This window comes from Ictalurus furcatus, chromosome 18, assembly GCF_023375685.1.
Source record: "Ictalurus furcatus strain D&B chromosome 18, Billie_1.0, whole genome shotgun sequence".
Classification (NCBI taxonomy): domain Eukaryota; kingdom Metazoa; phylum Chordata; class Actinopteri; order Siluriformes; family Ictaluridae; genus Ictalurus; species Ictalurus furcatus.
The window spans coordinates 11,520,114-11,544,992 of record NC_071272.1 but is presented as its reverse complement, the minus strand read 5'-3'; the positions used below and the strand labels follow the sequence as shown (position 1 = coordinate 11,544,992).

The 24,879-nt window shown below is 38.5% G+C and overlaps 5 protein-coding genes across 10 annotated transcripts in view; 1 reads left to right on the top strand and 4 right to left on the bottom strand.

Annotated features, from left to right (window-relative positions):
* Window positions 1-478: 478 nt before the first annotated feature.
* On the bottom strand, window positions 479-11,647 carry clk4b (CDC-like kinase 4b). Of its 5 annotated transcripts, XM_053649126.1 has the most exons (13): window positions 11,150-11,647; window positions 10,176-10,353; window positions 7,423-7,615; window positions 6,721-6,811; window positions 3,745-3,811; window positions 3,516-3,635; window positions 3,245-3,411; window positions 2,976-3,070; window positions 2,754-2,883; window positions 2,566-2,648; window positions 2,369-2,448; window positions 1,080-1,170; window positions 479-961 (listed from the first exon to the last, which is right to left on the bottom strand). In XM_053649126.1, the coding sequence occupies exons 2-13, from the start codon at window positions 10,346-10,348 to the stop codon at window positions 812-814; spliced, it is 1,440 nt and encodes a 479-aa protein (XP_053505101.1). In that variant the 5' UTR covers window positions 10,349-10,353; window positions 11,150-11,647; the 3' UTR covers window positions 479-811. The 5 variants fall into 5 exon arrangements, with proteins under 5 accessions (XP_053505101.1, XP_053505102.1, XP_053505104.1 ...); XM_053649127.1 differs by having other exon boundaries at window positions 3,516-3,632; window positions 10,176-11,647; XM_053649129.1 differs by lacking the exons at window positions 6,721-6,811; window positions 10,176-10,353; window positions 11,150-11,647 and having other exon boundaries at window positions 7,423-7,542.
* Window positions 11,648-14,660: 3,013 nt separating this feature from the next.
* LOC128622537 (embryonic polyadenylate-binding protein-like) lies at window positions 14,661-16,112 on the top strand. Its single transcript, XM_053649131.1, has 5 exons — window positions 14,661-14,734; window positions 14,824-14,898; window positions 15,195-15,325; window positions 15,632-15,652; window positions 15,916-16,112. The coding sequence occupies exons 2-5, from the start codon at window positions 14,835-14,837 to the stop codon at window positions 16,000-16,002; spliced, it is 303 nt and encodes a 100-aa protein (XP_053505106.1). The 5' UTR covers window positions 14,661-14,734; window positions 14,824-14,834; the 3' UTR covers window positions 16,003-16,112.
* Window positions 16,113-16,742: 630 nt separating this feature from the next.
* On the bottom strand, window positions 16,743-18,512 carry LOC128622695 (polyadenylate-binding protein 1-like). Its single transcript, XM_053649394.1, has 6 exons — window positions 18,484-18,512; window positions 17,983-18,037; window positions 17,758-17,865; window positions 17,600-17,695; window positions 17,116-17,313; window positions 16,743-16,883 (listed from the first exon to the last, which is right to left on the bottom strand). The coding sequence occupies exons 1-6, from the start codon at window positions 18,510-18,512 to the stop codon at window positions 16,743-16,745; spliced, it is 627 nt and encodes a 208-aa protein (XP_053505369.1).
* A 1,130-nt stretch (window positions 18,513-19,642) lies between these two features.
* LOC128622268 (polyadenylate-binding protein 1A-like) lies at window positions 19,643-20,798 on the bottom strand. 2 transcript variants are annotated; one of them, XR_008388370.1, is made up of 4 exons: window positions 20,626-20,798; window positions 20,268-20,394; window positions 20,004-20,054; window positions 19,643-19,810 (listed from the first exon to the last, which is right to left on the bottom strand). XR_008388370.1 is itself a non-coding variant. In XM_053648630.1 (3 exons), exons 1-3 carry the CDS (start codon window positions 20,714-20,716, stop codon window positions 20,045-20,047), a joined length of 228 nt encoding a protein of 75 aa, XP_053504605.1. In that variant the 5' UTR covers window positions 20,717-20,798; the 3' UTR covers window positions 19,643-20,044. The 2 variants fall into 2 exon arrangements, 1 of the variants encoding a protein (XP_053504605.1); XM_053648630.1 differs by having other exon boundaries at window positions 19,643-20,054.
* A 2,877-nt stretch (window positions 20,799-23,675) lies between these two features.
* mapk9 (mitogen-activated protein kinase 9) overlaps window positions 23,676-24,879 on the bottom strand; it is a 33,988-nt gene continuing 32,784 nt past the window's right edge. The window contains exon 13 of the mRNA XM_053648613.1: window positions 23,676-24,099. The gene's annotated coding sequence lies outside the window, so the exon portion shown is untranslated. The remainder of the gene's footprint in view (window positions 24,100-24,879) is intronic.

Here is a 24,879-nt window from a genome sequence, read left to right as displayed (position 1 = left end):
GATCGTTTTTAATGTCTAGCTGAGAGCTATTAAGAACACGAGTGATGTAGCTGAGGCTGAGGAACTGTCAGAGTTACTGATTTTCTCTCTCTCTCTCTATCTATCTATATAGAAACACTTTCTTTTTGAGACCACACCCACTCCATGTGTAACTATGGAGAGAGACATCATTGTAATATACCCCTAATCTACAAAAGTAGTAACATCTATGACACCAGAGCCACACATGACCCTCCGTGTATAACACAGGCAACACTGCTTGCCCCTGACTGATATTTCTAATCACAGAAGTAGACAAATATGTGTAAGTTACCTATGAATATGAAAACTGGCCAACCTGTACATCATGAATACTCAAAATGCAAAGACTTCTTACTAATTATTGAATTCGCAGAAAGTTGTTAAAAACAACTGCATCTTTTATTCCTGTCTTTTTGTTAAGATGCCAAGCCTATAAAAACCCACCACACACATTCAATCATGATTATCTGAAACTGTAGTGAAGTTTAATTAACTCAAAAATCCAGTGGAAGACATTGTACACATGAAATCACAAAATAAATATGTACATTAAGCAAGCAGGTAACATTGAAGGAGAAATGTGCAACATTCTTGTTTTGTCATCTGTATGTTCTTATATCACTGGTCAGTACACAGCTAAAACAAAGCACCGACATGCAGTTTGTAGCTGGATTCATTTAATTAATACTTAAAGCTTTATCTTAAGACTTATTGCTCCAGTAACGTGACTGATACAGTCAGCAGGAGTCTCCGTGGGAGGTGTAAAGGGGTGAAACAGGTGATCAGAGGTTCACTTTTCACTCTCTTTCCTAAGTGGGGTGAAAAACGGGTGTTTGATGGCCTCCTCCAGGGTGATGCGCTTAGACACATCATACTCCATCATCTTCTGGAGCAGGTCAAACAGCTGCTCATGTTCCGAGCTCTTGGAGGACATGTATTGCTGGAAGAGTAGTCAAGCGGTCAAGACAGACAGTGAATCGATACGTTAATGCTTTATTCACTAACCATAGTTAGCTGAAGCCATCTTTAATTAAAAGTTGCAGAATTTTAAGGCAAACCTTGAGAGGCTTGCAGTGCTTCCTCACGTATCTCCCTGATGAGCTGCAATCATCCCAGTCCAGCTTGCCATGATGAATATAGCACTGTTTCCTATAAGCGAATCACACAAATCAGCATGTACCCACACATCGTGATTACTGCACTGTAACAAACACAAGCAAATACAGCTTACTGCCTGCACAAGCTTACCATCCATAGGACAGTGTGGATATCTAATCATTGATGTTTCAGAGAGAATGCAGATCAAGACATTTATTGATTACATATATAGAAGCTTTGCCCACACTATAGATGTGACCACCTCATGCCATGGACTCCAGTATTTTTGGACTACAGACTGAACATTTTTCAATACACACACAACTGCCTCTGAAACAGATGATATAGACATCACATTACTGCATGGGTAACTGTTGTACAAAACAAATGAAACAAGAAATTAATGACCGGTAGCCCCAGCCCCTCCACCCCCATCTTGTATGAAATGGCCCACATTTAATCAATCAATCTTCTAGTCACGCATGCTGTATCTAACTAATTAGTCTCAGCATCAGATGCTCTGCTTACAACCAAGTGAACATCAAATACTTTTCTGGCCACAAACTTCAGAATCTTAAAAAGATATTATCTGAATGGCTATCCACATACTGGCCTTTGATAAACTTTTTGGAGAAAGACACTATAGTTACTAGACTGAAAAAAAGTATACGGCATCACATCCATCCACAGTTTCTGTACCGTTTATCCTACACAGGGTTGCAGGAAGCCTGAAGCCTATCCCAAGGGACTTGGGCCACAACGCGAGGGTCCCCCTGGATGGGGTACCAAACCATCACAGGGCACAATCACACACACAGTCACACACTACTGACATTCTGGGGAAATGCCAATCACAGGTGGAGGTGGGCTTCGAACCCCCAACCCGGGAGATGTGAGACAAGAGTTGGATTTCTGATCGGAAGGTCATGAGTTCAAATCCCAGCATCGCCAAGCTGCCATTGCTGGACCCTTGAGCAAGGCCCTTACTCCTCAACTGCTAATTTGTAATTCGCTCTGGATAAGGGCGTCTGCCAAATGCCTTAAATGTAAAAGTTATTCCAACATTTTGCTTGAGTGACTGGTTGCTTGTAGCGTCTGTCAATTGGCCTGTTTTTGTGAAAGTAGGCGGTTCTTGGCCTATGACTAAATGAATCAGAGTCTCTAACGAAAGCTGGAGGTCTGGCCTGCGAAACTACTAGCCACTACATAGCTTCGTACAACAATGGAAATCTCGTTTTCTTCACTCTACCTTGTTCGCTGGAGCATGTGTGCCGGTATTGGTCCTAGAACCCTCTCCATCATGGCTAGATGCTCCTTGCTGTCATGAGTCTGTAACAAAAACCATATCAATAAAGAGTGCTTTTACTCTTGACATTATTTTGCAGCAGAGTTAATGTTCAGGATAAGCTGTTGTAGAGTTCTGTAGATTTCTGTTGCATCACTTACCTGAAACAGTGTTAATCCCAGATAGTATTCAATCAGAATGCAGCCCAAACTCCAAACATCACACGCCTGATTCCAGCCCAGCTCTGGCAATAAAGAGAATTGTGTGTAAAGAGAAAAGAGCATCTGATTCCAAAATTGTATTGATGCTTGTCTTTAGAAGAAATTTGGTAATAGAAGGAGCCTCTTACCCAAGACAACCTCAGGTGCTCTGTAGTGACGTGTCGACACCACTGAAGTATGGTGCTCATGGTCGTACGTAGCATTGCCAAAGTCCACAACCTTCACATTGAGGTTCTTCAGTGTCCTCTCATCCCGTTTCTGTAGAAGGAAAGAGTTTAGCTAGATCTAATCTCCTAAATTCTCTAATTTACTAGAATGTTAAAAGTTTAGTGGCCGTCAGCTTTACTTACCAACTTATTATTGTATTCTATGTCACAGTCTGAATCCACAAAGAGAATGTTTTCAGGTTTCAAGTCAGTGTGTGTTAGCTTATTCTGATGAAGAACTAAAAGAGAACACAGACAGAGCAAAATCAATGATGATGTAATTTAATATTAAACTACAGAAGAAAGGACACTACATGTGAAGTGGTACATGCACATATTGTTTTTACTGCAACAGTTTGTGAAACACTGATATTGTCAAACGATACAAAGGCAAAATGGTGGCTTGTACTCACAGTGTACAGCTCTGAAGATCTGATATGCCATGGGTCTGATCTGGTCAACCGTAAAGGGCATGTAGTCATTCTCCTTCAGGAAGTCATATGTGCTCAGGCCCAACAACTCAAACACGATGCAGATGTGACCGTGGTGATCAAACCAGTCTAGCATCCGAACACACGCACTAAAAAAGTTTTTTTTATTTAAAAAAAAAAAAAAAGAAGCTTTTTTTTGGTATATTCTATGACTAGCTATTTTTAATCAAAAAACATCCAATAAACAACTTACAAACAATTTTCAGAGTCCAACACGTTCATCTGTTTCAGCACCTCCACCTCGATAAGAGCTGCCTCGCGATAGCGCTCCTGATTTTTGATTATCTTCAGGGCCACCCTGATACCATCTCTGCTAAACAGCCATAAAAAGACGAGTGAAAGCAGATAACATGTCTGTGTGCACGTTGTGTTACACTTGTATGGAAGTTTTCTGATCATACACTGGAAGCGAGAGGGCTTACTTTGTGTGGTCAATACACTCCACTACTTTTCCAAAGGCTCCTTCACCTAAAGTGCTCACAATCTCATCTATAAAAAAAAAATAATAATAATAATAAAAAAAAGGATAAAAGACAATGCAGTCAGCAGAGCTTATAGATATTGGGGGGGAAGGCAGTTTTAAGAAGACCTAGGAATGCTGGGCATACAGTACATGCCTTTAGATATGAAGAAAAGTATTTCACACTTACAGTGCCCTCCACTAATATTGGCACCCTAGGTAAATATGAGCAAAGGCTGTGAAAAATAATCTTTATTGTTTAACCTTTTGTTCAGAATGTTTAAAAAAAAAAAAAACAAACAAAAAAAAAAACAACCCATTTAAAAAAAATACTCTGCTCTCATGGATATCAAACAATTGCAAACAAGACAGGTTCATCAAAAAAAAATGTTAATTGTTAAATATAGGTGTGCAACAATTATTGGCACCCCTATGAATTGACAGAATTTTTTCTTCTCTCTCTCTCTCATATACATATATATACATATATATATATATATATATATATATATATATATATATATATATATATATACACACACACACACACACACACACACACACACATTATATATATATATATATATATATATATATATATATATATATATATATATATATATATATATATATATATATATATATACACACACACACACACACACACACATATATATACACACACACACACGTTATGAATCAACCTGGAATTGGACGCGTGTCTATACTGTCTCAATGCACTGTGAAGAGGATGGTTCGAGTGGCCAAAAAATCTTCAAGGATCGCAGCTGGAGAATTGCAGAAGTTAGTTGCGTCTTGGGGTCATAAAGTCTCCAAAAACTACAATCTGAAGTCACCTACATCACCACAAGTTGTTTGGAAGGGTTTCAAGAAAAAAGCCTCTACTCATCCAAAAACAAACTCGAGTGTCTTCAGTTTGCCAGACACTACTGGAACTTCAAACAGGATCGGGTTCTATGGTCAGATGAAACCAAAATAGAGCTTTTTGGCAATAAACACCAGAGGTGGTTTTGGCGCACACAGAGAGGTATTTATTTATTTATTTATTTATTTTATTTGTATAGCGCTTTTTACAATAGACATTGTCTCAAAGCAGCTTTACAGAAATATCAACATGGTATACAGATATTAAAGGTGCAAATTTATCCCAACTGAGCAAGCCACTGAGTGGCGACGGTGGCAAGGAAAAACTCCCTAAGATGTTTTAAGAGGAAGAAACCTTGAGAGGAACCCGACTCAGAAGGGAACCCATCCTCATCTGGGTAAGAGGTAGGCATGCCCTCGGCGCCTACGGTAAAATATGGTGGTGGCTCTTTAATGTTTTGGGGCTGTTTTTCTGCCAGACACCTGGACATTTTGTTAGGATACATGGCATCTTGGACTATCAAAGATCAACAGATATTAAATGAAACCTTGACTGCTTCTGCCAGAAACCTTAAAATGGGCCGTGGTTGGATCTTCCAGCATGACAATAATCCAAAACATACATCAAAATCAACATGAAAAGGGTTTACTGACCACAAAATCAAGGTCCTGACATGGCCATCCCAGTCCCCTGACTTGAAACCCATAGAAAACCTGTGGTGTGAACTGAAGAGGAGAGTCCACCAGCATGGACCTCGAAAACTGAAGGATCTGGAGAGATTCTGTATGGAGGAATGGTCTCAGATCCCTGGCCATGTATTCTCCAACCTCATCAGGCATTATAGGAGAAGACTCAGAGCTGTTATCTTGGCAAAGAGAGCTAGCACAAAGTATTGACTAAAAGAGTGTCAATTGTTGCACATCTATATTTAACATAGATATTTTTTGGATAAACCTGTGTTTTGTTTGTAATTGTTTGATATCAATGAGAGCAGAGTATTTTTGGGAATTTTTTTAAACAAAAGATCAAAAGGTTAAACAATAAACAATTTTTCACAGCCTTCTTTGCTGATATTTACCCAGGGTGCCAATATTAATGGAGGGCACTGTAATGTCAGCTGTTCTGTGCCAAGATTTCTTTTATTTTTGGCATAACAGCACCCAGATTATATGATTAGCCATGTATGATAATGCATTTTTTTTAAATTCTACAGTAGTTGTCAGTGGTTTAAATTATGAAAGGCCCTCAAATCATTCAGAACTGCAAAGTTTAAGATTTATCCCCGTGCACCAATAGATGGTATAATTTAGTGCGGACAAAATTAGTCTAAGCTTATAACAATATAAATTTACTTCCATCTTGGTATATTTTCGGAAAGAGCAAGTCAGGGATGAAATTAAGCTAAAATCCTACAGTGCATGCCTGCCATAACTGAAATAACATTTCTCAGTCAATACAGGACTTCAGTTTTTTTGTGATTGTTGTGGCCAAAAATGTTTGACTTTGCTACATCTTTTTTTTTAAAAATTCAGAAACTACTTGAATCGGCGAAATTGCAATTGTACAAAATTGTTTTGCGCGGTCTTTCACCGTGATGTTTGTTGGTAAATGAGACCTTTAAGCTGTACTCATGTTTGACGCATGTGACTCAAAGAGGGCTTTGGCTGAATGCGCGTTGTGATGACATCAAATGATGCACCTTGGCCCAAATCTGTGGAAAACTTGCAGTAATTTTTGCAGAAAAATTGCAAGCTCCTCAGAATATTATGGTAATTTCTGTGATCGCAAGGAACTGATTTCTGTTACAGTTTATACTTTGTATATAATGTATATTATTTGTATATTTCTATATAATTGTTTTAACACCCAGCATGATACCTCATAGGTTAGCTCTAATATATTCTAGCTACCCTTTAGTAAATAAATAAACAAATAAAATAAAAAAAAAATAATAAATAAATTTTAAAAAAAAAACAAAAAACAAACAAACAAAAAAAAAAACACCTCATCTCCCAAACACTAAACAGACAGAGAAAGATACGTGTTCTGTACATCTTGCTCTTAGAACTTGTCCATTGTGATAGATCAGGTGGCCCTCCTCATCATCCTCAAAACTCCAGGTTCTTTTCCTGCGATGACTTTTCTGGAACGGGTGGGGGATTTGACGTTCATGGACACCAGGATCACCACCACCATCATCATCACCACCACCAAACACCGGTCAGAACCAGGCCCAAACGTGTCATTCATTCATTCAGCAAGGAGGGTTGGTGAAGGTGAGGGAGGGAATGAGACGCGTTCGGAAGCCCACAGCAGGCCACGGCGGCAGCAGCAGCAATTTCAAATTCAGTCCCGAGAAAACGGCACAGGGCCAACATAGTGTGTGTTACAGAAGAAAGACATGGCAACAACATTTTCAGACAAGAGACTTGGTGTAATAAAAAAATAAATAAAAACAGACATTGAACCGTATCACTATACTTCTCTAAATTTATACTGCGTTTCCCAAAAGCAAGACAAGACCTTTTGGGAACCTGGACCCTGACCCACATAAGCAGCATACTTAAGCCTAGGATTTTTTTTTTCCACCGTAATATAAAACAAACCCATGTTAGAAATTGCCATTTGATTTGTGCTAATGCTATACTCACAATAGACCAAGGTGACCTTCCTTTAAAATACAAATCATATGACAGAAAACACTCACTGTATCAAAACCCAGCTAAAGTCAAGAAAGTGATAATGCGTGTTTACCGAGTGTGAACGGCTGTTGTGGTGCTTAGAGAGTTGCTGTTCTCTGCTACCGCATCGAGCCAAGGATTTACTGTAGTGGTGCCAACGCCCGTCAGCTCGGTCAGTTGCTCGCTTATCATTGCCCCGCGGCTTCAGGCCGGGCTCTGGCACCCTGCGCTCTGCGTACTCCAGCCCCCTAGTGCTTCTGTTGCACCTGTAGAAACAATACACCCCATTGTCATGCAAATAATAAATCACGCAGTACCTCCTTCTCCTGGACAACCTGCAAAGCTGCCGTCTGGGGACAGCACGCCTCTCCCATGTTGCCTCTACCTCAAAACACAAGCTCACGTCTCTCCGTTTTGTGCGATTAATCACTTCTTTCAGCGAGCATGCGAGGAATGTGACATCTTGTCCTGCCCCACGTCAAAAAGCATCGAGTGTCTTTCCAGAAGGGAGGGATCCTGAATGGTGGCTAAACTTAGAGCGAGCCCTGGAGACACCTCCTGTAGGAATGTGCACTCCCCCTTTTTCACATAGCTTGAGGAAAGCCATGTTTTAACCTGTCAATGTTGTATCAGTGCAACATTAAACAGGATGCCTCAGTGTATGTTGTGGCATCATGCATACAGAACGTCTTATTTGAGTGCACTCCACTCTACTCAGTGAATTCAACTGTCTAAGCTACAGGAGTGGGTTGAGTGTCTCAGTCACTCAGAATCACAGAATTTGATTTACTTTCCAAAATCAGTACCAAAAAAACCCAACAATAATAACACAGTGGGTTTATATGCACATTAATAATGCCTGTTATCTATTTTCAGAAATCTTTGAATAGTGATTCAAGCACAGATCAGATATTTTGAGTTAGACATAGCCAAATTCAAGAAAGATTTAAGATTAAGATTTAATCCAATAATCGGATTATTTGGTGAATGTAAAATGTTCACCTAATGCTCCATTCAAATGAACTCTGATGTGGGAAATCTAAATTCAGAATTACATTATTTTAGAGAGTTTGGAAAGTTTCTGCTACAAAGTGGGAAAAAAACCGGACGCCTGCAAATGGACGTGTCCAACATGTGTTTTGTTAGCAGCACGCTACTTACATTCTCAAAACAGTGTGGTGTACAGTCAGTGCTATAGATTTAACCGACCAATGTGTGTGTGTTGATTGATCTAAAGTAAATGCTACTGTAAACTCAATTAAAATAGCGAAGTGATATTTTAGTTGTTGACGGTGTGAAAGGCCAAGTTGATTTGATGTCATATGCTGAACTCAGGGTTGAAAAGACCTTGATCTTGACTTATCAAGTAGGACTTCCAAGCTGACAGAACACTTTCTTTTTTTCTGTTCCCCCCCAATCAGAAGACAAAAATTCAGAGCTTTATGTACAAACTCAAGTTTCTATGTAAAGCATGTGATGACCTATTTTGGGACCAATTAGATTTGCCCAAAGTATTTCACATCATACCTTTGCTTGATCGAAATTCTAAATTAATCCTGAGCATCAAAATATAAATCCAAGTTGAAGATAACATTTCCCTCTGGGGAAATTATTAGCAGCACATGAACGATCTCTCGTTCACATGATTCTCTGAACGGTCAGCATCGGTTAATTTGGGCAAAAGCTAAATTACGTAACATTTAACATAATGACAGCGTTTTTTAAGCACCAGAGTAGACTCTGTGAGTAGAAAGTATTTACCTCATGTATTAAAACAAAACTAAAAGATACGAGATGACAAGTATAGCCCTACACTTTCTCCTTAAGAACAGGCTATATACACGGAATAAAACACAACATGGAAAATAATCAGCAATGAGGTGGTGAAGTGTAGCCTTATGCAAAGCTGATTATTTTACTATGACCAGAAGTGTTTTATTCCTTTTACACCACCGCAAATTGACAATTTTCCATATTTTAATAAATACAGAAAAAGTAGTAGTCTCCGACAAGAACGTCTTTTGGACACAGGTTAATTCAAATTACTTACACAGACTGCACTCTTCATAACATTTCAGAAAATGTTTAAAAATCATCTCCTAACAGCTTCATCAGAGCCACAAAAAATTAAATAAATAAAATAAAAATTAAATAACACACAAGGGGGTGTGCTGTTCAAGAAAAAGAAAAACAGGATGTTGTGACGTGGCACGATGCAGAACGGAAGCTCTGACATACTGAAGCATGTCTCAAAGTGTTTTATTCTTCTTATACCACAGCAATTTGTAAACAATAATATTTTTTTTTAAATGTTCAAATCATGCTTTTTAACCATTTATAGTTTAATGGAATGTCCTCGCAACAACTTGGCTCCTGTTAGAGCTTACATTACAGCAGCTATAAATATTCCCTCAGCAGCCTTGCTTTATTCTCTCTCGACATTAATAAGCACCTGCAAACCCTGCAAAGACAACGGTCCTGAAGACTTGTGTGTTACAGAAGTGTACTTCCTACTGACTGTTACAAAGCACAGACGATAAATAAATTTCTCCTTACGGAAACCGTCACCATAGTAACTCTGAAGGTACGTTCACACGTGCAGTGCCAGAGCGACCAGAGACTGACTTCATCAGTGCATCCCAGTGACGCAACAAAGATGAACTTTATGCTAATTTGGAGCGACTTGGTGCAGCGACTACCGCTTGAAGTGAAGACAGTAGAGCACGTGTGATCTTGCGCTTTCACCACAGATGGATTGCTGCAACAGCAAAGAGCATACCCTTGTAGACCATGTATAGACTGTATACCGTTGCATGTTTGGAGTACCTTTCGTAGGTTCTGTAGTGGTGGAACCGTCTTGGTCTCCTGTCTCTCTCAGTGCTGCGCGAGTCCCTCTTCGGTCGCTTGTGAGCCTCCACGTTCCGGTCTTCTTCCTCCTCCCAGCTCCACTCACCCATCCTCCGTCCATCAGGACAGCGCATCCGCTTCGAGCGCCGCATGTGTCCTGCCAAAAATGGGAAAGAAAAGTAGACGTAATAAAAACATTTACAACAGGGAACTCAACACCAAAGCCACTCCTTGTCCCTAGTAAGGCTGTTAAAAACACACACACAAAAAAATAAAAAACCAAACCAACTGCCCAGTGTCTGATATTAAGTTTCAAGAGTTTATAACCAGTGGCTTGAAGTGGCTACAAGTCACACGTGCTCTAACTACCCTGACTACATTACTGAGCAATAATATTTATCTCAATAAGCTGATGGACGCTTAGAAATAATCAGCTGACATATCAGACATTTTTAGAAACAATTTCTCAGACCACATCTGGAAGAAGCAGTTTATAAAAACAAAAAAAACAAAAAAAACATAAAACAAACAAACACACAAACTTGGGAGGAGTAGAAATATGCCACCTGTAACACTTCCGGTGTTTGTATGAATAGTTAGTGCGCATACTCCTGGATCACAGGCAGCCATTTAATAACAATATCAGGACACTAGCTAGCAAACAATTAGCTGTTAGTCAAGCATGTTAGCTAACTATTAATACGAAACCTTGACGTCATATAAGTGTACACCCATTTCAGCTAAGTTACACTTACACACATACACACAAACACAGCTCGTTTTAGCTCTTACATAGATTTTTTTATTTAGGTAGAAGTTAGGTAGGTAGCTAGCTTAGCTTGTCTGAAGCAGGACTGAAAGGAACTTGCTAACCGGTTAGCATTAGCTCCCTGCTTTGCTCCCAGAGCGAATGAGTAAATAAATTAAACATACAAAATAAAGTATAAAGTTACCTGAACTGAAAATATCCCCAGCTCAAACAAGAGTTTATGACAAGTCGTGAAATGAGACACTGCACTCTCAGCAACGAACCACAACCGCTTACAACTGGTAATGACTTTGGGTGAAATCCAAATGGCGCCCCGTTATAGCATCAAGTGCACTAAGTAGGGTGCAGAAGCCTTTCTTTCACGTGTATAGTGCACGAATATAGGGCGGGCGAGTCCATTCTGCAATTAGCTTTGGTTTAACTTCCGTTACATTACAAATGGGATATACAAATGAGTTTGTGGGATAAGTGTAAATCACCAACAGGCTATGAAGACCGAAATGGAGTCTCAAACATGTAGTTTTTAGTTATATTGATTGGAATACTCTTTAAAACATGTTTAGAATCGTGTGTTTTAATGGCTGACTTAATGGGTCAATTCTTCACTTCTGTCGTAGCAACACAAATGATGGTGTTGGATAATCTGACATTAAATCACCACCTCATGTGTAACATAGCTAGTTAGCATGTGAGTGTGCTCTGCAGACCCCATAATGGTGAAATCCTTTGTAAATTAATAAATGATAATAATAATAATAATAATAATAATAATAAATGAATAAATGTGTCATGTCATGCAGCCAATTAACATGCAAACTGTAAAAACACTTTTTCTCCAGACTGTACAGTCACTGAAAGCATTTTAATTGGGATTAATTGCAGTTTGGCCTGTTTTGTGTTCAGACAGGATTCAATGCAGCTTCTATATATTGATATTTTAAGCTATTTTGAATTAAATTAATGTTTTGGAGTCTGAGTTTGTACTTAATTTACTATGTTTCTTGAGACTCAGCTGGTCAGGTTCACCAGTGCCATGTTTACTGGTTTGATTTGAAACTCTTATTATTTGAGCTGTTATTATTGTGCCACAATCTGACCCAATATCTGTTGCCAATATCCGTTCCTGCAGAAGAGAAATCTCTTCAGACCATCGATAACCAGCGACACAGAGACTGGCAGCAACTAGCAGTGACAGCAACTAGCAGTGACGCAGCAACTAGCAGCGACAGAGCGACTAGCAGTGATAGCATCTAGCAGTGATAGCGACTAGCAGCAACTAGCAGCGACAGAGCGACTAGCAGTGATAGCAACTAGCAGCGACAGAGACTAACAGTGATTGCGTCTAGCAGTGATAGTGACTAGCAGTGATAGCGACTAGCAGCAACAGAGCGACTAGCAGTGATAGCGACTAGCAGCAATCAATATTTCTCATGTACATTATATTGTAATAATATATTGATTTATATTTTCTTAAATATATATTAATAGTAGTACTATTAATATATTAATAGTAACTTATATATTAATATAAGTATTCCACATACTTTTTAAGACTGTTTATTTGTTTTTCTTTCATTTGATTATTATACTGATAAGTTTAATAACCTTTAACTGGCATAACGTTGGCTTGACGTTGTACGTTAGATATTCACAGATATGGAATTTAAGGGACCGTCTCTACAGGTCATTTTGACCCCCCTTTATGCATTCGTGTAGGTTTTTTGGTTCGTGCATTGTAGGGTTAAACAAAAATCTAAAAGATGTACATTATAGCTGACACCTAGATGAACACTTTTCAGTTGGTTTTGTGGCTGTAAGTCATTCTCTTCAAATGCTATTGAGCTTTAAATTATGGTATATTTTGTGTATGAACCTATTCCGTAGTGAAAGTCATATCAAATTTACATATGATTTAATAGATTATTTTATTAAGTATCAAAAATCTAAAAGGTGTGCTTTATAGCTGACACCTAGACAAACACTTTACAGTTGGTTTTGTGACTGTAAGTCATTCCGTTCAAATGCTATTGAAGTTAGAAACGTGTATACCAATATCGTATATAACTTTAGAGACGGTCCCTTAATTTCCGCATATCTGCGAATTTCCTTTATGCCAGTGAACCACTAGGCCTTTATGTTTTATGATTCTTCCAATTTCTGAGGACAAAAGTATTTTAGTGTTCAGTTGGCGATATTGATTTCCTCCACCACTGAGAGTTTTTAAATAATTTTTTTTAGGTAGAATGAACAGTAAATTCAGTCAAAAAAGTCAGGGTTCCGACCAAATCACAGCACTGAGACTGCTCTTGTTAAAGTCTTCAATGACATTCATTTAAACACAGACAGTGGCAGAATTTTAGTCTTAGTATTATTGGATCTCACTGCTGCATTCGACATGGTTGACCACAATATATTACTAGACCGACTAAAAAATTGGGTGGGACTTTCTGGCACTGTACTAAACTGGTTTGAATCCTACTTAAGGGACCGGGACTACTTCGTGTCTATAGGCAATTACACATCTGACATTACAAAAATGACCTGCGGAGTTCCCCAAGGCTCCATTTTGGGACCTCTTTTGTTTAACATTTACATGCTTCCACTGGCTCAGATTATGAAATACAACACAATTTGTTGTATTTGACAACAAGATGACACACAGATTTACATAACCCTTTCGCCAGGGAAATATGATCCCATACAGGCTCTGAGGAACTGCATTGAACAAATCAATGATTGGATGTGCCAAAATTTTCTCCAATTAAACAATGAGAAAACTGAAGTTATTGTTTTTTGAGCTAAGAAGAAGCGATTAGAGGTCAGCGCTCAGCTTCAGTCTATAATGTTAAAGACACAGACCAAGTCAGAAATCTTGGTGTAGTCATGGACTCGGACTTGACCGTCACAGCCATATTAAGACAGTTACAAAGTCAGCCTACTACCACATAAAAAATATTCGAAGGGTTAGAGGACTAATGTCTCAGCAAGACTTAGAAAAACTTGTCCATGCATTTGTCTTCAGTCGACTCGAGTACTGTAACGGTGTCTTTATGGGTCTAAATAAGAAATCAATTACACAGTTGCAATTGATTCAGAATGCTGCTGCTCGGGTCCTCACTAAGACCAAAAAAGTAGATCATATAACTCCAATCTTGAGGTCGTTGCACTGGCTTCCTCTCTGTAAAAGAATTGATTTTAAAATACTGCTGTTGGTTTATAAAGCACTGAATGGTTTGGGTCCAATGTATATTTCTGATCTACTGGTACATTATGAACCATCCAGACCTCTGAGGTTGTCTGGAACAGGTCTGCTTTCTGTTCCCAGAGTCAAAATTAAATGTGGAGAAGCAGCATTTAGTTTTTATGCTCCACACATCTGGACCAAACTCCCAGAAAACTGCAGATTTTATTATTTTTTTGTTTATATATATATATATATATATATATATATATATATATATATATATATATATATAAATGAACTCTTTTTTAAATGTCTTTTCTTTTTAAATGTTGCTTTGTGTTGCTTTTATGTTAAGCACTTTGAATTACCCTGTTGTTACCATGTGCTATACAAATAAATTTGCCTTGCCTTGACTTGCCTAAAATAATGGCTGCACTGTATGTGGGTTAACTCCAGTTTCCTCCCACCATCTACAGTTCCAACTGTAGATGGTGTCTCAGTTCTAGTTCCAGCTGCAGATGAGCTTCCAGCTACATCTCGAGCTCCAGGAGCGCGAGTGAAGTGCAGCAGGACAAGGACACAACGGTAAGAACAAAACTCTAATTGTGTCATTTTAATTTTGACTACTACTACTACTACTACTACTACTACTAATAATAATAATATGTGTGCAGGATGTACCCACATGCCCATCAGGTGGGAAGCATCTAACTATCTACATGTTGGAGTCGGCTCCTGTAAACGACCAGGTCTAGAAGGCGCGGGAGTCTCACACTCATATACACACAAACACACACATAAATATGACTCATATACACGCCTGCTCTGCAACAGTGATTTAATGCACTTTATTTTACTTCCCCATTACGGTTTCCTTGTATAGACTGAAAACTTCTACAAGCTCCTGCTTTCAACTCCTCTTGCTTTTGTTACACAATAACAGTGTATAGAAAGAGTCTGGCATCTGAACCCTGCCCATATTACATGATTTGGATGGATGGCACCATTCACTCTTCCTCTCTCACCTCTCTCTCTCTTTCTGCAGATGATTACATGTTACCTCTAGTCGAGAAAGTCCACCCGACTCAGGCTAATAAGATAACCTGGATGCTGGAGGGCGTGAACAATTATGAGATCGCGAACATGATTGGATATCCTGAGCTCCTGCATACCAGGGTGAGCATGCATGCACACACACACACATACACACACACACACGCACACACACAAAATTATTCATATTATTCTTAGGAATTATTTTTTAAGTGGTTGTAATAACAAGTGTATATTCAAGCAATATATAAAGTGTTTCAAACTTGGTGGAAACAAAACCCCACCCCCTGATTCCTCATTTACATATATTCACAATTACATATATCACTCCTCTATTCAATCTTTATATGCATGTCACTATAATTGACACACATGTGATATATGAGTGTGTGTGTGTGTGTGTGTGTGTGTGTGTGTGTTTGTGTGTAGGTGGAAGCTGGTCACAAGCCGGTGAGCATTCTTAATGAAAGCCGAACATGTGCTGATAATCGGTTATGTGACACACAACAATATTTTGTAGTTGAGTCATATTTAGATTTATCATCACATCACAGTTTACACAGGGATAAAAAGTTCCATCAACAAAGCAGTCACACACAAGCGCACACACACACACACACACACACACATACATGCACACGCACACACACAATCTATCTGTGAAACACACACACATGCTGTGTAGACTAAAACCCTCTGCATTTCTCTTTCAGGAAACCCTGAAGATGTTCTATAACAAGAACAACAAGAATAAGAATAACAACAACAGCAATAAAAAGAAGAAGAATAAGAAGAAATAAACACTGCAACCAATATTGCACATATTATAAAGTGGTCTGGGTCTTGATTATTGTCATTTATTTAGAATTTAAAGATAAACTTGTGAAATGTAAATGTGTTAACTTAAGGGTGTTAAAATCTAAAGTATTGAGTGAAGAATATTAACAATTCATTGCAGTTTATAGGTATGAAAGAGGGAAATTTAAATGTCCATGAGTCAGAACTTCATTCTGTGAAGGAGATTAAGTTGTAAATGGCTGAGTTATATAAAGAACAGAGTTCAAGCTGTTGCAGGGTTTTCAGCATGACCTGTTCTACTCCAGCCAGGAACACATCTGGGGCGGCTGTGGATCAGGTGGTAGAGCGGGTTGTCCACTAATCGTTTCTCAAATTTAGACGCTTTTTTAAAGTCCAAAAAAGAGGACCTGTGTGGGAAAAAGAGGACATATGGTCCCTAACAAAAGCATTTCAGAGAACAATTTGTGTTCATTTTACCAAATTAACTTTGTGCAAAATTTATTTGCGCATGCACCAGGAGGTTGCTCACGTGAGTCAAGAGAGAACCAGAACTATAATCAAGCAGCTGTCTATATTGTGTTATGTCAAAAGATTAATTTTTACAAATTGCAATCCTGATAGTATTCCCATTTTTACTAAATGAATCTGTAATCTGATTACTTTGTTTTTTGACGGAACTGTAAAAGATTATGGTTACTAGTTTTTAGTATCCTGATTACATAATACCATTAAATGTATTCTGTTACTTCCCAAGCCTGTGTAACACTGATATACAATCAGACAGCTGTGGCTTACATTGAGATTGGATGGTCTGTGCAGTATAATGAGGAAAAGTCATCTTGACCTGCTGGCAGCTGGCATAATAGGGAGCCAGGTACTGGGTCTGTAAAACACATGTAGACACAACCATTAGCACATGTTATTTCATCTTGTTCCTCACAGATCAGAATCACAGGTTGTAGTTAGCTATGCTATCCTCATCTGCTAACATAGAAGTATTAGCTAGAGTAGCTTAAAGCCAGAATACTTCAACCTTTTACAGCCAGAGACCCTTTAACTACAATTTTGAATCATTTCAGATGTTGGTAGATGTTCTGTATTGCATTAACACCAACCTGCGTTCTCGCCAACCTCTGGATGTTCTGATGGGCAAGGTAAGCCTGGTGCTCCTCTTTCCGCTGAGCCACACCCACGTATATCTGCCTCCTGCCCCACATCCTGCCGTTCAGCCCCTTTATTGCATTCATGGCTTCCTCAGGAGACCAGAAGCGCACGAAGCCAAAGCCTTTGGAGCAGCCATTGTCCATCATCACCTGTAGTAGACAGTGAGGAGACACATTAGGATAAACATGCTAACGTGGCAACCATGACGGAAAACCAGCACAGAGTGTACACACAAATATCAATGAATATCACAAAACTGGAAGAGGACAGCTATGTTTTGTTAGCATCAAAGTTCTGGTTTTGAATCCCCACACATATAGCAGTGCCCAGATAAGGAAACATTTTATACTAGATACACACTTCAGAGTAAGTAAGTGGAAGTGGACCGGTTATTGGGAAATGAATAATATGTAGGGATTATTAGTTGTAAGTGACCTTTGCGTTCACGATGTTTCCAAATTGCGAGAACACAGTATGCAGACACTCCTCATCCACACTATCATCCAGGTTCTTCACGTAGAGGTTCAGACCCTACAGCAGATAGGAGAGAGCAGAGAGTCAGCATCCTCTGTGTGTGTGTGTGAGTGATTTACCTGCTCATACTTGTGCTTGAGTTCAGTCTGTCTCTCTATTTTATTCTGTGCTGGGCCCACATACACCTTCTTGCCCTTCAGCTCTTTCCCGTTCAACTCATCCACAGCCTGAACATGTACATAAAAACACACACACAAACACCACATTAATCACTGTTTTTCCTGCTGTAAGGAAACTTTCCACTAGGTTGTACACTAGTACACTTGACTGTAGTGTACACTCACCCTCTGTGCGTCTTCGTGCCTCTCAAATCTAACGAAGCCAAATCTTCTGGACTTCCTGTTCTCGTCAGTTATAACTCAAACACTGGCCAGATTCTGAATTCTGTCCAAATGTTCTAACCAAACCAGTGAACATGGCACATTTACGCTTGACCAGCTGGCAGCTAGAGTCCCGAGTAACTTAAGTACATTAAGCACAAGTGTACTCTCCAAAACTAAATATCTTGAACAATCAGTATAGAAAAAACTCATTTTTAATCCTATCTGTACACTAAAAAATTAACAGGCCAAGCTGCAACAATTCCCACTTATAATACATTCAGTGACTCTGTTCTGTGGATAAGAAGTGTTTCAACAGTCTATGACCTTGCTGTTAATTGACCATGATGCTTTATTATTATTATTATTATTATTATTATTATTATTATTATTTCGCACAAACCCCTTCTGTATTTTTTGTATTTATCTGTATATTTGTATAAACAAGACTGATTGCAAACTGACCTTATCAAATAAAACATCCATCCATCCATCTATCCGTTTTCTATACCGGTTATCCTACAGGGTCACAGGGAACCTGGAGCCTATCCTATGGAGCATCGGGCACAAGGCAGGGTACACCCTGGACAGGGTGCCAATCACATACACATTTACACACCCAATCATACACTACGGACAATCTGGACATGCCACTCAGCCTACCATGCATGTCTTTGGACTGGAGGAGGAAACCGGAGTACCCGGAAGAAACCCCGGAAGCATGGGGACAACATGCAAACCCTGCACACACAGGGCCACAGCAGGAATCAAACTCCAACCCTGGAGGTGTGATGCGAACATGCTAACCACTAAGCCACTGTGCGCAAATTTTGTTTTAATAAACAATAATGTATATTTGTAGTTAATATTCAATAATCATATTCAATAATAATGATGATGATGATGATTATTATTATATTTGAAAATCTTCTTCTTGTTTAATATTCCTTTTATTTTAATGACATTTATTTCTTCTTCTTGTATAATTATTATTAATTATTAATTATTAATAATGTTTATTATCGATAGTTTATTTATTATTACTAATTATTATTATTATTACTCATGAAAGTTTTCATATCATAGCAAACCAGTTACTCCATTTCCCAGGGTGCACCATGAACTACAAACATGGCCGAAGAGGACTACACTTCCCTCACACACACGTTCACCTTCTCAAGATTTCTAATCACACACACCTGTTACCAATCTCTTTCTCTCTCTCTCTCACACACACACACACTCACTCCACAGTATATAAAGACTGTTAGAACACAATGTCTTTGTGAAGTATATGCTCAGATGCTATTTGTCTCTGTTGTTACCAAGCCTTTCTAAGTGTTGATATTCTGGTTTTGACATTGTTTACTCCATTCACCTTGATTCTCTGCCTTGACTATTTTGACCTTTTTGCCTGATCGTATGACCCTTGTCTTTTTAACGTTGTGAAGTTTTGAATTGTCCTTTGGACTTGTTGTTTTTGGATTAAACTACCTAACCTGCACTTGCTTCTGTCTGCGCCTCCTTTAAGGAACATAAGTATTATATAAACTACAATCAATTATTAATATTCTTCGTAGTTACTACTTCAGATTTTAATACTATTGACTTAATACATTTACAATATGCTTCTCATTAAATTCTAATTAAAATGATAATGATAAAGACACAGACACTTCATGCAATGTATTGTACAATATATTATGGTTGGAATTGTTGGATGGAATGTTTATTTCTTCTTTCTCCTCTTCTTCTTCTTATTGTTGACGTTGTAAAACATCTTCAAAGTTTCCTGAAAGAAAAATGCAGAATGGTTTTAGACTGCACAGAGTGTGTGTGTGTGTGTGTGTGTGTGTGTGTGTGTGTGTTTATCCATGTGCAAACTGTGATGTGATGATAAATCTAAATATGAATCGAACACAACTATATTGTATATCACATAAATGATTATCAGCACATGTCCAGTTTTCAATTAAGACCCTCACCGGCTTGTGACCAGCTTCTTTTGCCTTCAAGAGAGTGTCCATTATATCCACCTACAAAAAACACACACACAAATATATGTATATATCACATGTGTGTAAATAAAAGTAATATGCATATAAATATTGAATAGGGGAGTGAAACAGTTTGTGTATTGTTGGAATATACAATCATTATTACAACCACTTTACAAATAATTTCTAAAAAATAATAATAGTAATAATGTGTGTGTGTGTGTGTGTGTGTGTGTGTGTGTGTGTGCACACCTCAGGAGCTCAGGATCTCCAATCATGTTCATGATCTCGCAGTTGTTCTCACCCTCTAAAAGCATCCAGGTGATCTTATTGTCCAGATTCGGGTGGATTTTCTCAACCAGAGGCAACATGTAATCAACTGCAGGGAAACAGGGAGAGAGCGTGTGTGAGGTGTGTGTGTGTTTGTGTGTGTGTGTGAGAGAGAGAGAATAGTGATAAAGTGAATGGTCTCATGGGTGAGGCTCAGGCACCAGATGCTTTCTATGCATTATTAATGTGTAAGACAAGCAAGAGGAGTTAAAAGCAGGTGCTTGTAGATGTTTTTAGTAGACACAGAGAATATATGTGTGTATACAACTGTGAGACTCACGTGGCATCTGGATCTGGTCATCTACCGGTGCAACATGTAAATTGTCAGCACCTTCCCAGCTGGAAGATATGTGGGTACATCCTGGGAACATAGGATATTAATATTATTATTAGATTGTGGTATTAAGCATGCAAAATAGTGTTATTTTATTTGTCTGTGTGTGTGTGTGTGTGTGTGTGTGTGTGTGTGTGTGTGTGTGTGTGGCTCTGTGTGCGTGTGTGCACTTCACTTACAGATACTGTAGATATAGAAGGAGTTATATCTTCTTCTGCAGCTGGAGCTGGAACCTCAACTGCAGCTGGAGGTAGACTTGGAACTGCAGGTAGATGTAGACCTGGCACAGTATCTACAGCTATAACAGTATTTGCATTTGCAACCGTATCCACAGCTATAACTGTATCCACAGCTGGCACTGTATCCACAGCTGAAATTGTATCTAACACAGGAATAGAATCTGCAGCTGTAGGTGTAGTTGTGTCTGTACACACTTCATATATACATGGCAACTGATTGGTTGTGGGTGTGATAGTGCCATAGGTCTGTTGATGTGCTGTTGCAAGATGCATCACATCAGGCATATGGTGGACATTTACATAAAGATACCAAACAAATACATATAGTTACAGGCTGGAGAGACTTGAGCACACACTGTGTAACAAATGTAACACCAGGCATGGGAGGGTTACTTTAAAAATGTAATCCATTACAGTTACAAATTACTTCATAAAAAATGTAATCTGAAAGTAATACACAGTGAAAATAATCACAATATGTAAGTAATGTAATCTGATTATATAGTAGGCTAATGGTTGACAGGCAGTAATTTGGCCAATTACAGCAAGACTTTTATAATTGACCAATTGGTGTATGAGAAGGTGGGACCTACAGAGAGGGGTTAAAGCAATGCAAGCATGTGCACACAATGCCACATCTCATTGGCATTGTTTGACCCGATTGCTGTGACTTCGTCAGAAAAAGGGGAATATTCTTCAGATAGGGTATTGACAAATCGGAGAATAACTTCTCTAATAGACCACGAGCACCCTAGTTATCTCAGAAATGTGAAATGATCTTAAATCTGAATGAACACAATCAAATATAATCATCATTAACCTTAAATTTTAACAGGATCCAGTTTGTGTATATGAAATAGTCCGTTATTGTTTTTGGTGGAGTATTTTTAAATAACACGTTTTCCTAAGCGAGCGGTGTCCAAAGTCCAGCCCCAAGGCCAAACACAGCCTGTGGACAGATGTGAATTGGCCTGTGGCTTCTCTATTAGAATGTATGATTGATGGCAATTTTTTCTTTCGCCTGACGGTGGCAGCAGACAGTGTTATCACAATTATCTAAAAATAAAACCCCTTTTTTCCCTCTGACTACACCTACAAATTTATTTACTGAATGATATTTAGTCATAGCTTCAGACAAAACATACGTCAAAAAGTTAACAGTGAGATTTCAAAAGAACTGGAAACAAGAAATCCCGCAACCACCATGAACACGCGCACACAGGAAATGGCTGGTATCATTTTGTTTCATTTAATCTTATGCAACCATGCGTAGACAACCTAAGAGATTTAGAAAGATATGGCATTTTACCCGTCGTGTGAAACACTTGCAGGATGAATTCATGCATTTTCTGTGTTAAACAAACAAACAAACAAAAAAAGGTTTAGAGTTTTGATTGTAAGATTTATTTATTAGTAGAGATGCACCGATACTAAATTTCTCAGCCGAAACCGATAACCGATTATTCAGAGTGATATCGGCCGATACCGATAACCGATACCGATAGTTCTGCCTTTTATACCTTCTTTTAAATGAATAATAATTAATTCCACAATTCTGAAGGAAATGCAAATAAAAACTTTATTCTCTCCATTTCAACAAGTTGTTTCACAGTAACTGGTGTCATAAACAGAAAACACATTACTCAAATTAACATTAACACATGAACAAAATTCTGAAGATTAAAGTAAGATTTCTTAACTTATTGAATGTTATTAATTCATATTAACAGAATTCATTAACTGAATTCTAAAAAACCTCCGGTTAGTCTCACATTCACTCACCACAAACAAAAACATTTCTACTTCATCACTGAACATCAAACTTGTTATATATAGGCCTAATATAAACTTTTTATTTGTTGATGATATTAACTCATTAACATTTCTGTGCAATATATACTTTTTCTGTCAACTCATCTTCATTTAAATCTTTCAACGGTGTACTGGTGCTTTAATTCAGCGCGAACAGCTCCGGAGCAGCGTGCGAGGGGAGGAGGGAGTAGACTCGATTTCGCTGCTGCTCACTTCCGGTGTAAAATTTTAGTGGTGCAGAGATTACAAACTGCAGTTTTGTCATCATTCCACACACACGACATCTTTACACACAGCACGAAATCAATGTGTTTTCCCGCCCTCTTTTGATTGACAGGATATAATTGGCCCTGATCATTGGATGTTTTTTTTACCGGCCGATAGCATGAAAAATAGCCTTTATCGGCTGATACATCGGTGCATCTGTAGTTATTAGTGTATATGGGGTGAATTCTTCTCTTGTGCCCAGTGTCTGCCAGGACTGGCCCTGAATTACTCATGGCCCTGACCAGGATAAAGTGATTACTGAAGCTCTGAAGATGAATGAATGAAAGAATGAATTAATATAATATGAAAGAATGAGTCGAGTGTGACTTTAGGTCACTTTTCAAAGCAGTTTATATTCCTGTTTTTTCCTACATTTTTTCGCAATCATATTCATTGTTCCTGACATGCTATGATCATTTCAGTCACTTGTGATAATTAGCCTTTGTGGAACCTCAACTCTCCTAAGCACGGTGTAAAATCCTCCAAATGCACCGTCCTCTAAGCGTAACAGTGAGTAAGGGCATGAGCTAGTGTACTCGCATGTCTGAAATAAAAGTTCTTCTGTTACACATGATGACATCATGTTGTGTCTCTCAGGGTCAGTAATACATGTGATAAGTCATTTAAGTCTGACAGCACTCCAGCAATAAGCAAGTAAAGTGTGTGTGTGTATTTGGCTAGGGTGAGTCACATTTAATTCCACACTGGAATGAACTCGGATGCACTTTTGGGTAGGGGTGTGTCATGTGGCAAAACTATAACGTCAATGTTTCAAGACATTTTTACACCGCACATTATATATACACCATGATGTTTAGGATGGCTAAGTGCCAGGATTAACAGTAATGCCACTGGGTGAGTGTGCTATGACAAAAGAAGAGAATCTCATAAACATAATATACTGTGATGTATTTAAGGTTGAAGAACGGTCAAAACCAAAATTCATACAAAGGGCTGACAAACAGCAACCCAGACCTCCTCACCTGACTTCAGTGCCTGACCTCACTAATGCTCTTGTGGCTGAATGAACACAAACCCCCACAGCCACGCTCCAAAGTCTAGTGGAAAGCCTTCCCAGAAGAGTGGAGTATATTATACAGATCTGCAATGGGATATTCAAAAAGCACACGAGTGTTATGGTCAGGTGTCTACAAACTTTTGGCCATAAAATAGATTTTAAAAAATGTATATAGATAAAGATAATTGAAGCACTGAACAGATACATATAGTGTAATTGAGTTAAACATGTAATTTGCAAATATAGTATGTAGAGTGACCATCCATCCATCCATCTGTAGAAAAAAAATGATGTTTCACTCACAAGTCCTCCATCAGTTGATGATGACAAACTCATGCAAAGAGTGTAAACCAAAAGAATACTCTGACCTGGTCTGATTCAGTGACATATTCAAAGAGGGCATTGATGTTCTAGCTTGTGTGTGTATTTCTTACGCCAATCATAGTTTTTCTTGCACAGTAATTACTGGAAACTCACCTTGCTATCATGCCCTGTATTAGCACAACAATTAAACAGCACAGCACACACACAATTATGATTAATGATGATAAACCTCTGTGTACAGAATCCAAATCAGTGTGTTATCGTCCCTGCCTGCTATGTTGTCTTTCACGCTGTAGAGGGCAGAAGCAATTTGTTGCCTTGTGTGAGAGAGGAAACAGATTTACTATGGACCATAAAACAGTAGTACCTAGAAATTCTAAAAAAAATTTTTAATGTGTTTCCAAAATTCCTTTACAGGTGGTTATTTCAATAGAGAAAAGTCAAGCAAAGCCTGTTTCAATTCACACCACCAGTCTCCTACAGTGGCACTTTCAATTTCCAAGACTGACATGTCATGAAAAAGGAGGCATGATGAAGTGT

Excerpts from the sequence above, each read along its gene's own strand:
- LOC128622695 (XM_053649394.1), bottom strand. The coding sequence starts at position 18,512 with ATGGATGGATGGATGTTTTATTTGATAAG. Across the intron at positions 17,696-17,757 it reads TCAAGCACAAGTATGAGCAG|GGTCTGAACCTCTACGTGAA; the intron begins GTAAATCACTCA and ends TATCTGCTGTAG. Across the intron at positions 17,314-17,599 it reads GAAACATCGTGAACGCAAAG|GTGATGATGGACAATGGCTG; the intron begins GTCACTTACAAC and ends TGTCTACTACAG.
- LOC128622537 (XM_053649131.1), top strand. The coding sequence starts at position 14,835 with ATGCCCATCAGGTGGGAAGCATCTAACTATCTACATGTTGGAGTCGGC. Across the intron at positions 14,899-15,194 it reads CGGCTCCTGTAAACGACCAG|ATGATTACATGTTACCTCTA; the intron begins GTCTAGAAGGCG and ends CTCTTTCTGCAG. Across the intron at positions 15,326-15,631 it reads CTGAGCTCCTGCATACCAGG|GTGGAAGCTGGTCACAAGCC; the intron begins GTGAGCATGCAT and ends GTTTGTGTGTAG.
- LOC128622268 (XM_053648630.1), bottom strand. The coding sequence starts at position 20,716 with ATGTTCCCAGGATGTACCCACATATCTTCCAGCTGGGAAGGTGCTGAC. Across the intron at positions 20,395-20,625 it reads TGACCAGATCCAGATGCCAC|TTGATTACATGTTGCCTCTG; the intron begins GTGAGTCTCACA and ends GTTTCCCTGCAG.
- clk4b (XM_053649126.1), bottom strand. The coding sequence starts at position 10,348 with ATGCGGCGCTCGAAGCGGATGCGCTGTCCTGATGGACGGAGGATGGGT. Across the intron at positions 7,616-10,175 it reads CACTACAGAACCTACGAAAG|GTGCAACAGAAGCACTAGGG; the intron begins GTACTCCAAACA and ends TTGTTTCTACAG. Across the intron at positions 962-1,079 it reads AGCACTGCAAGCCTCTCAAG|CAATACATGTCCTCCAAGAG; the intron begins GTTTGCCTTAAA and ends CTACTCTTCCAG.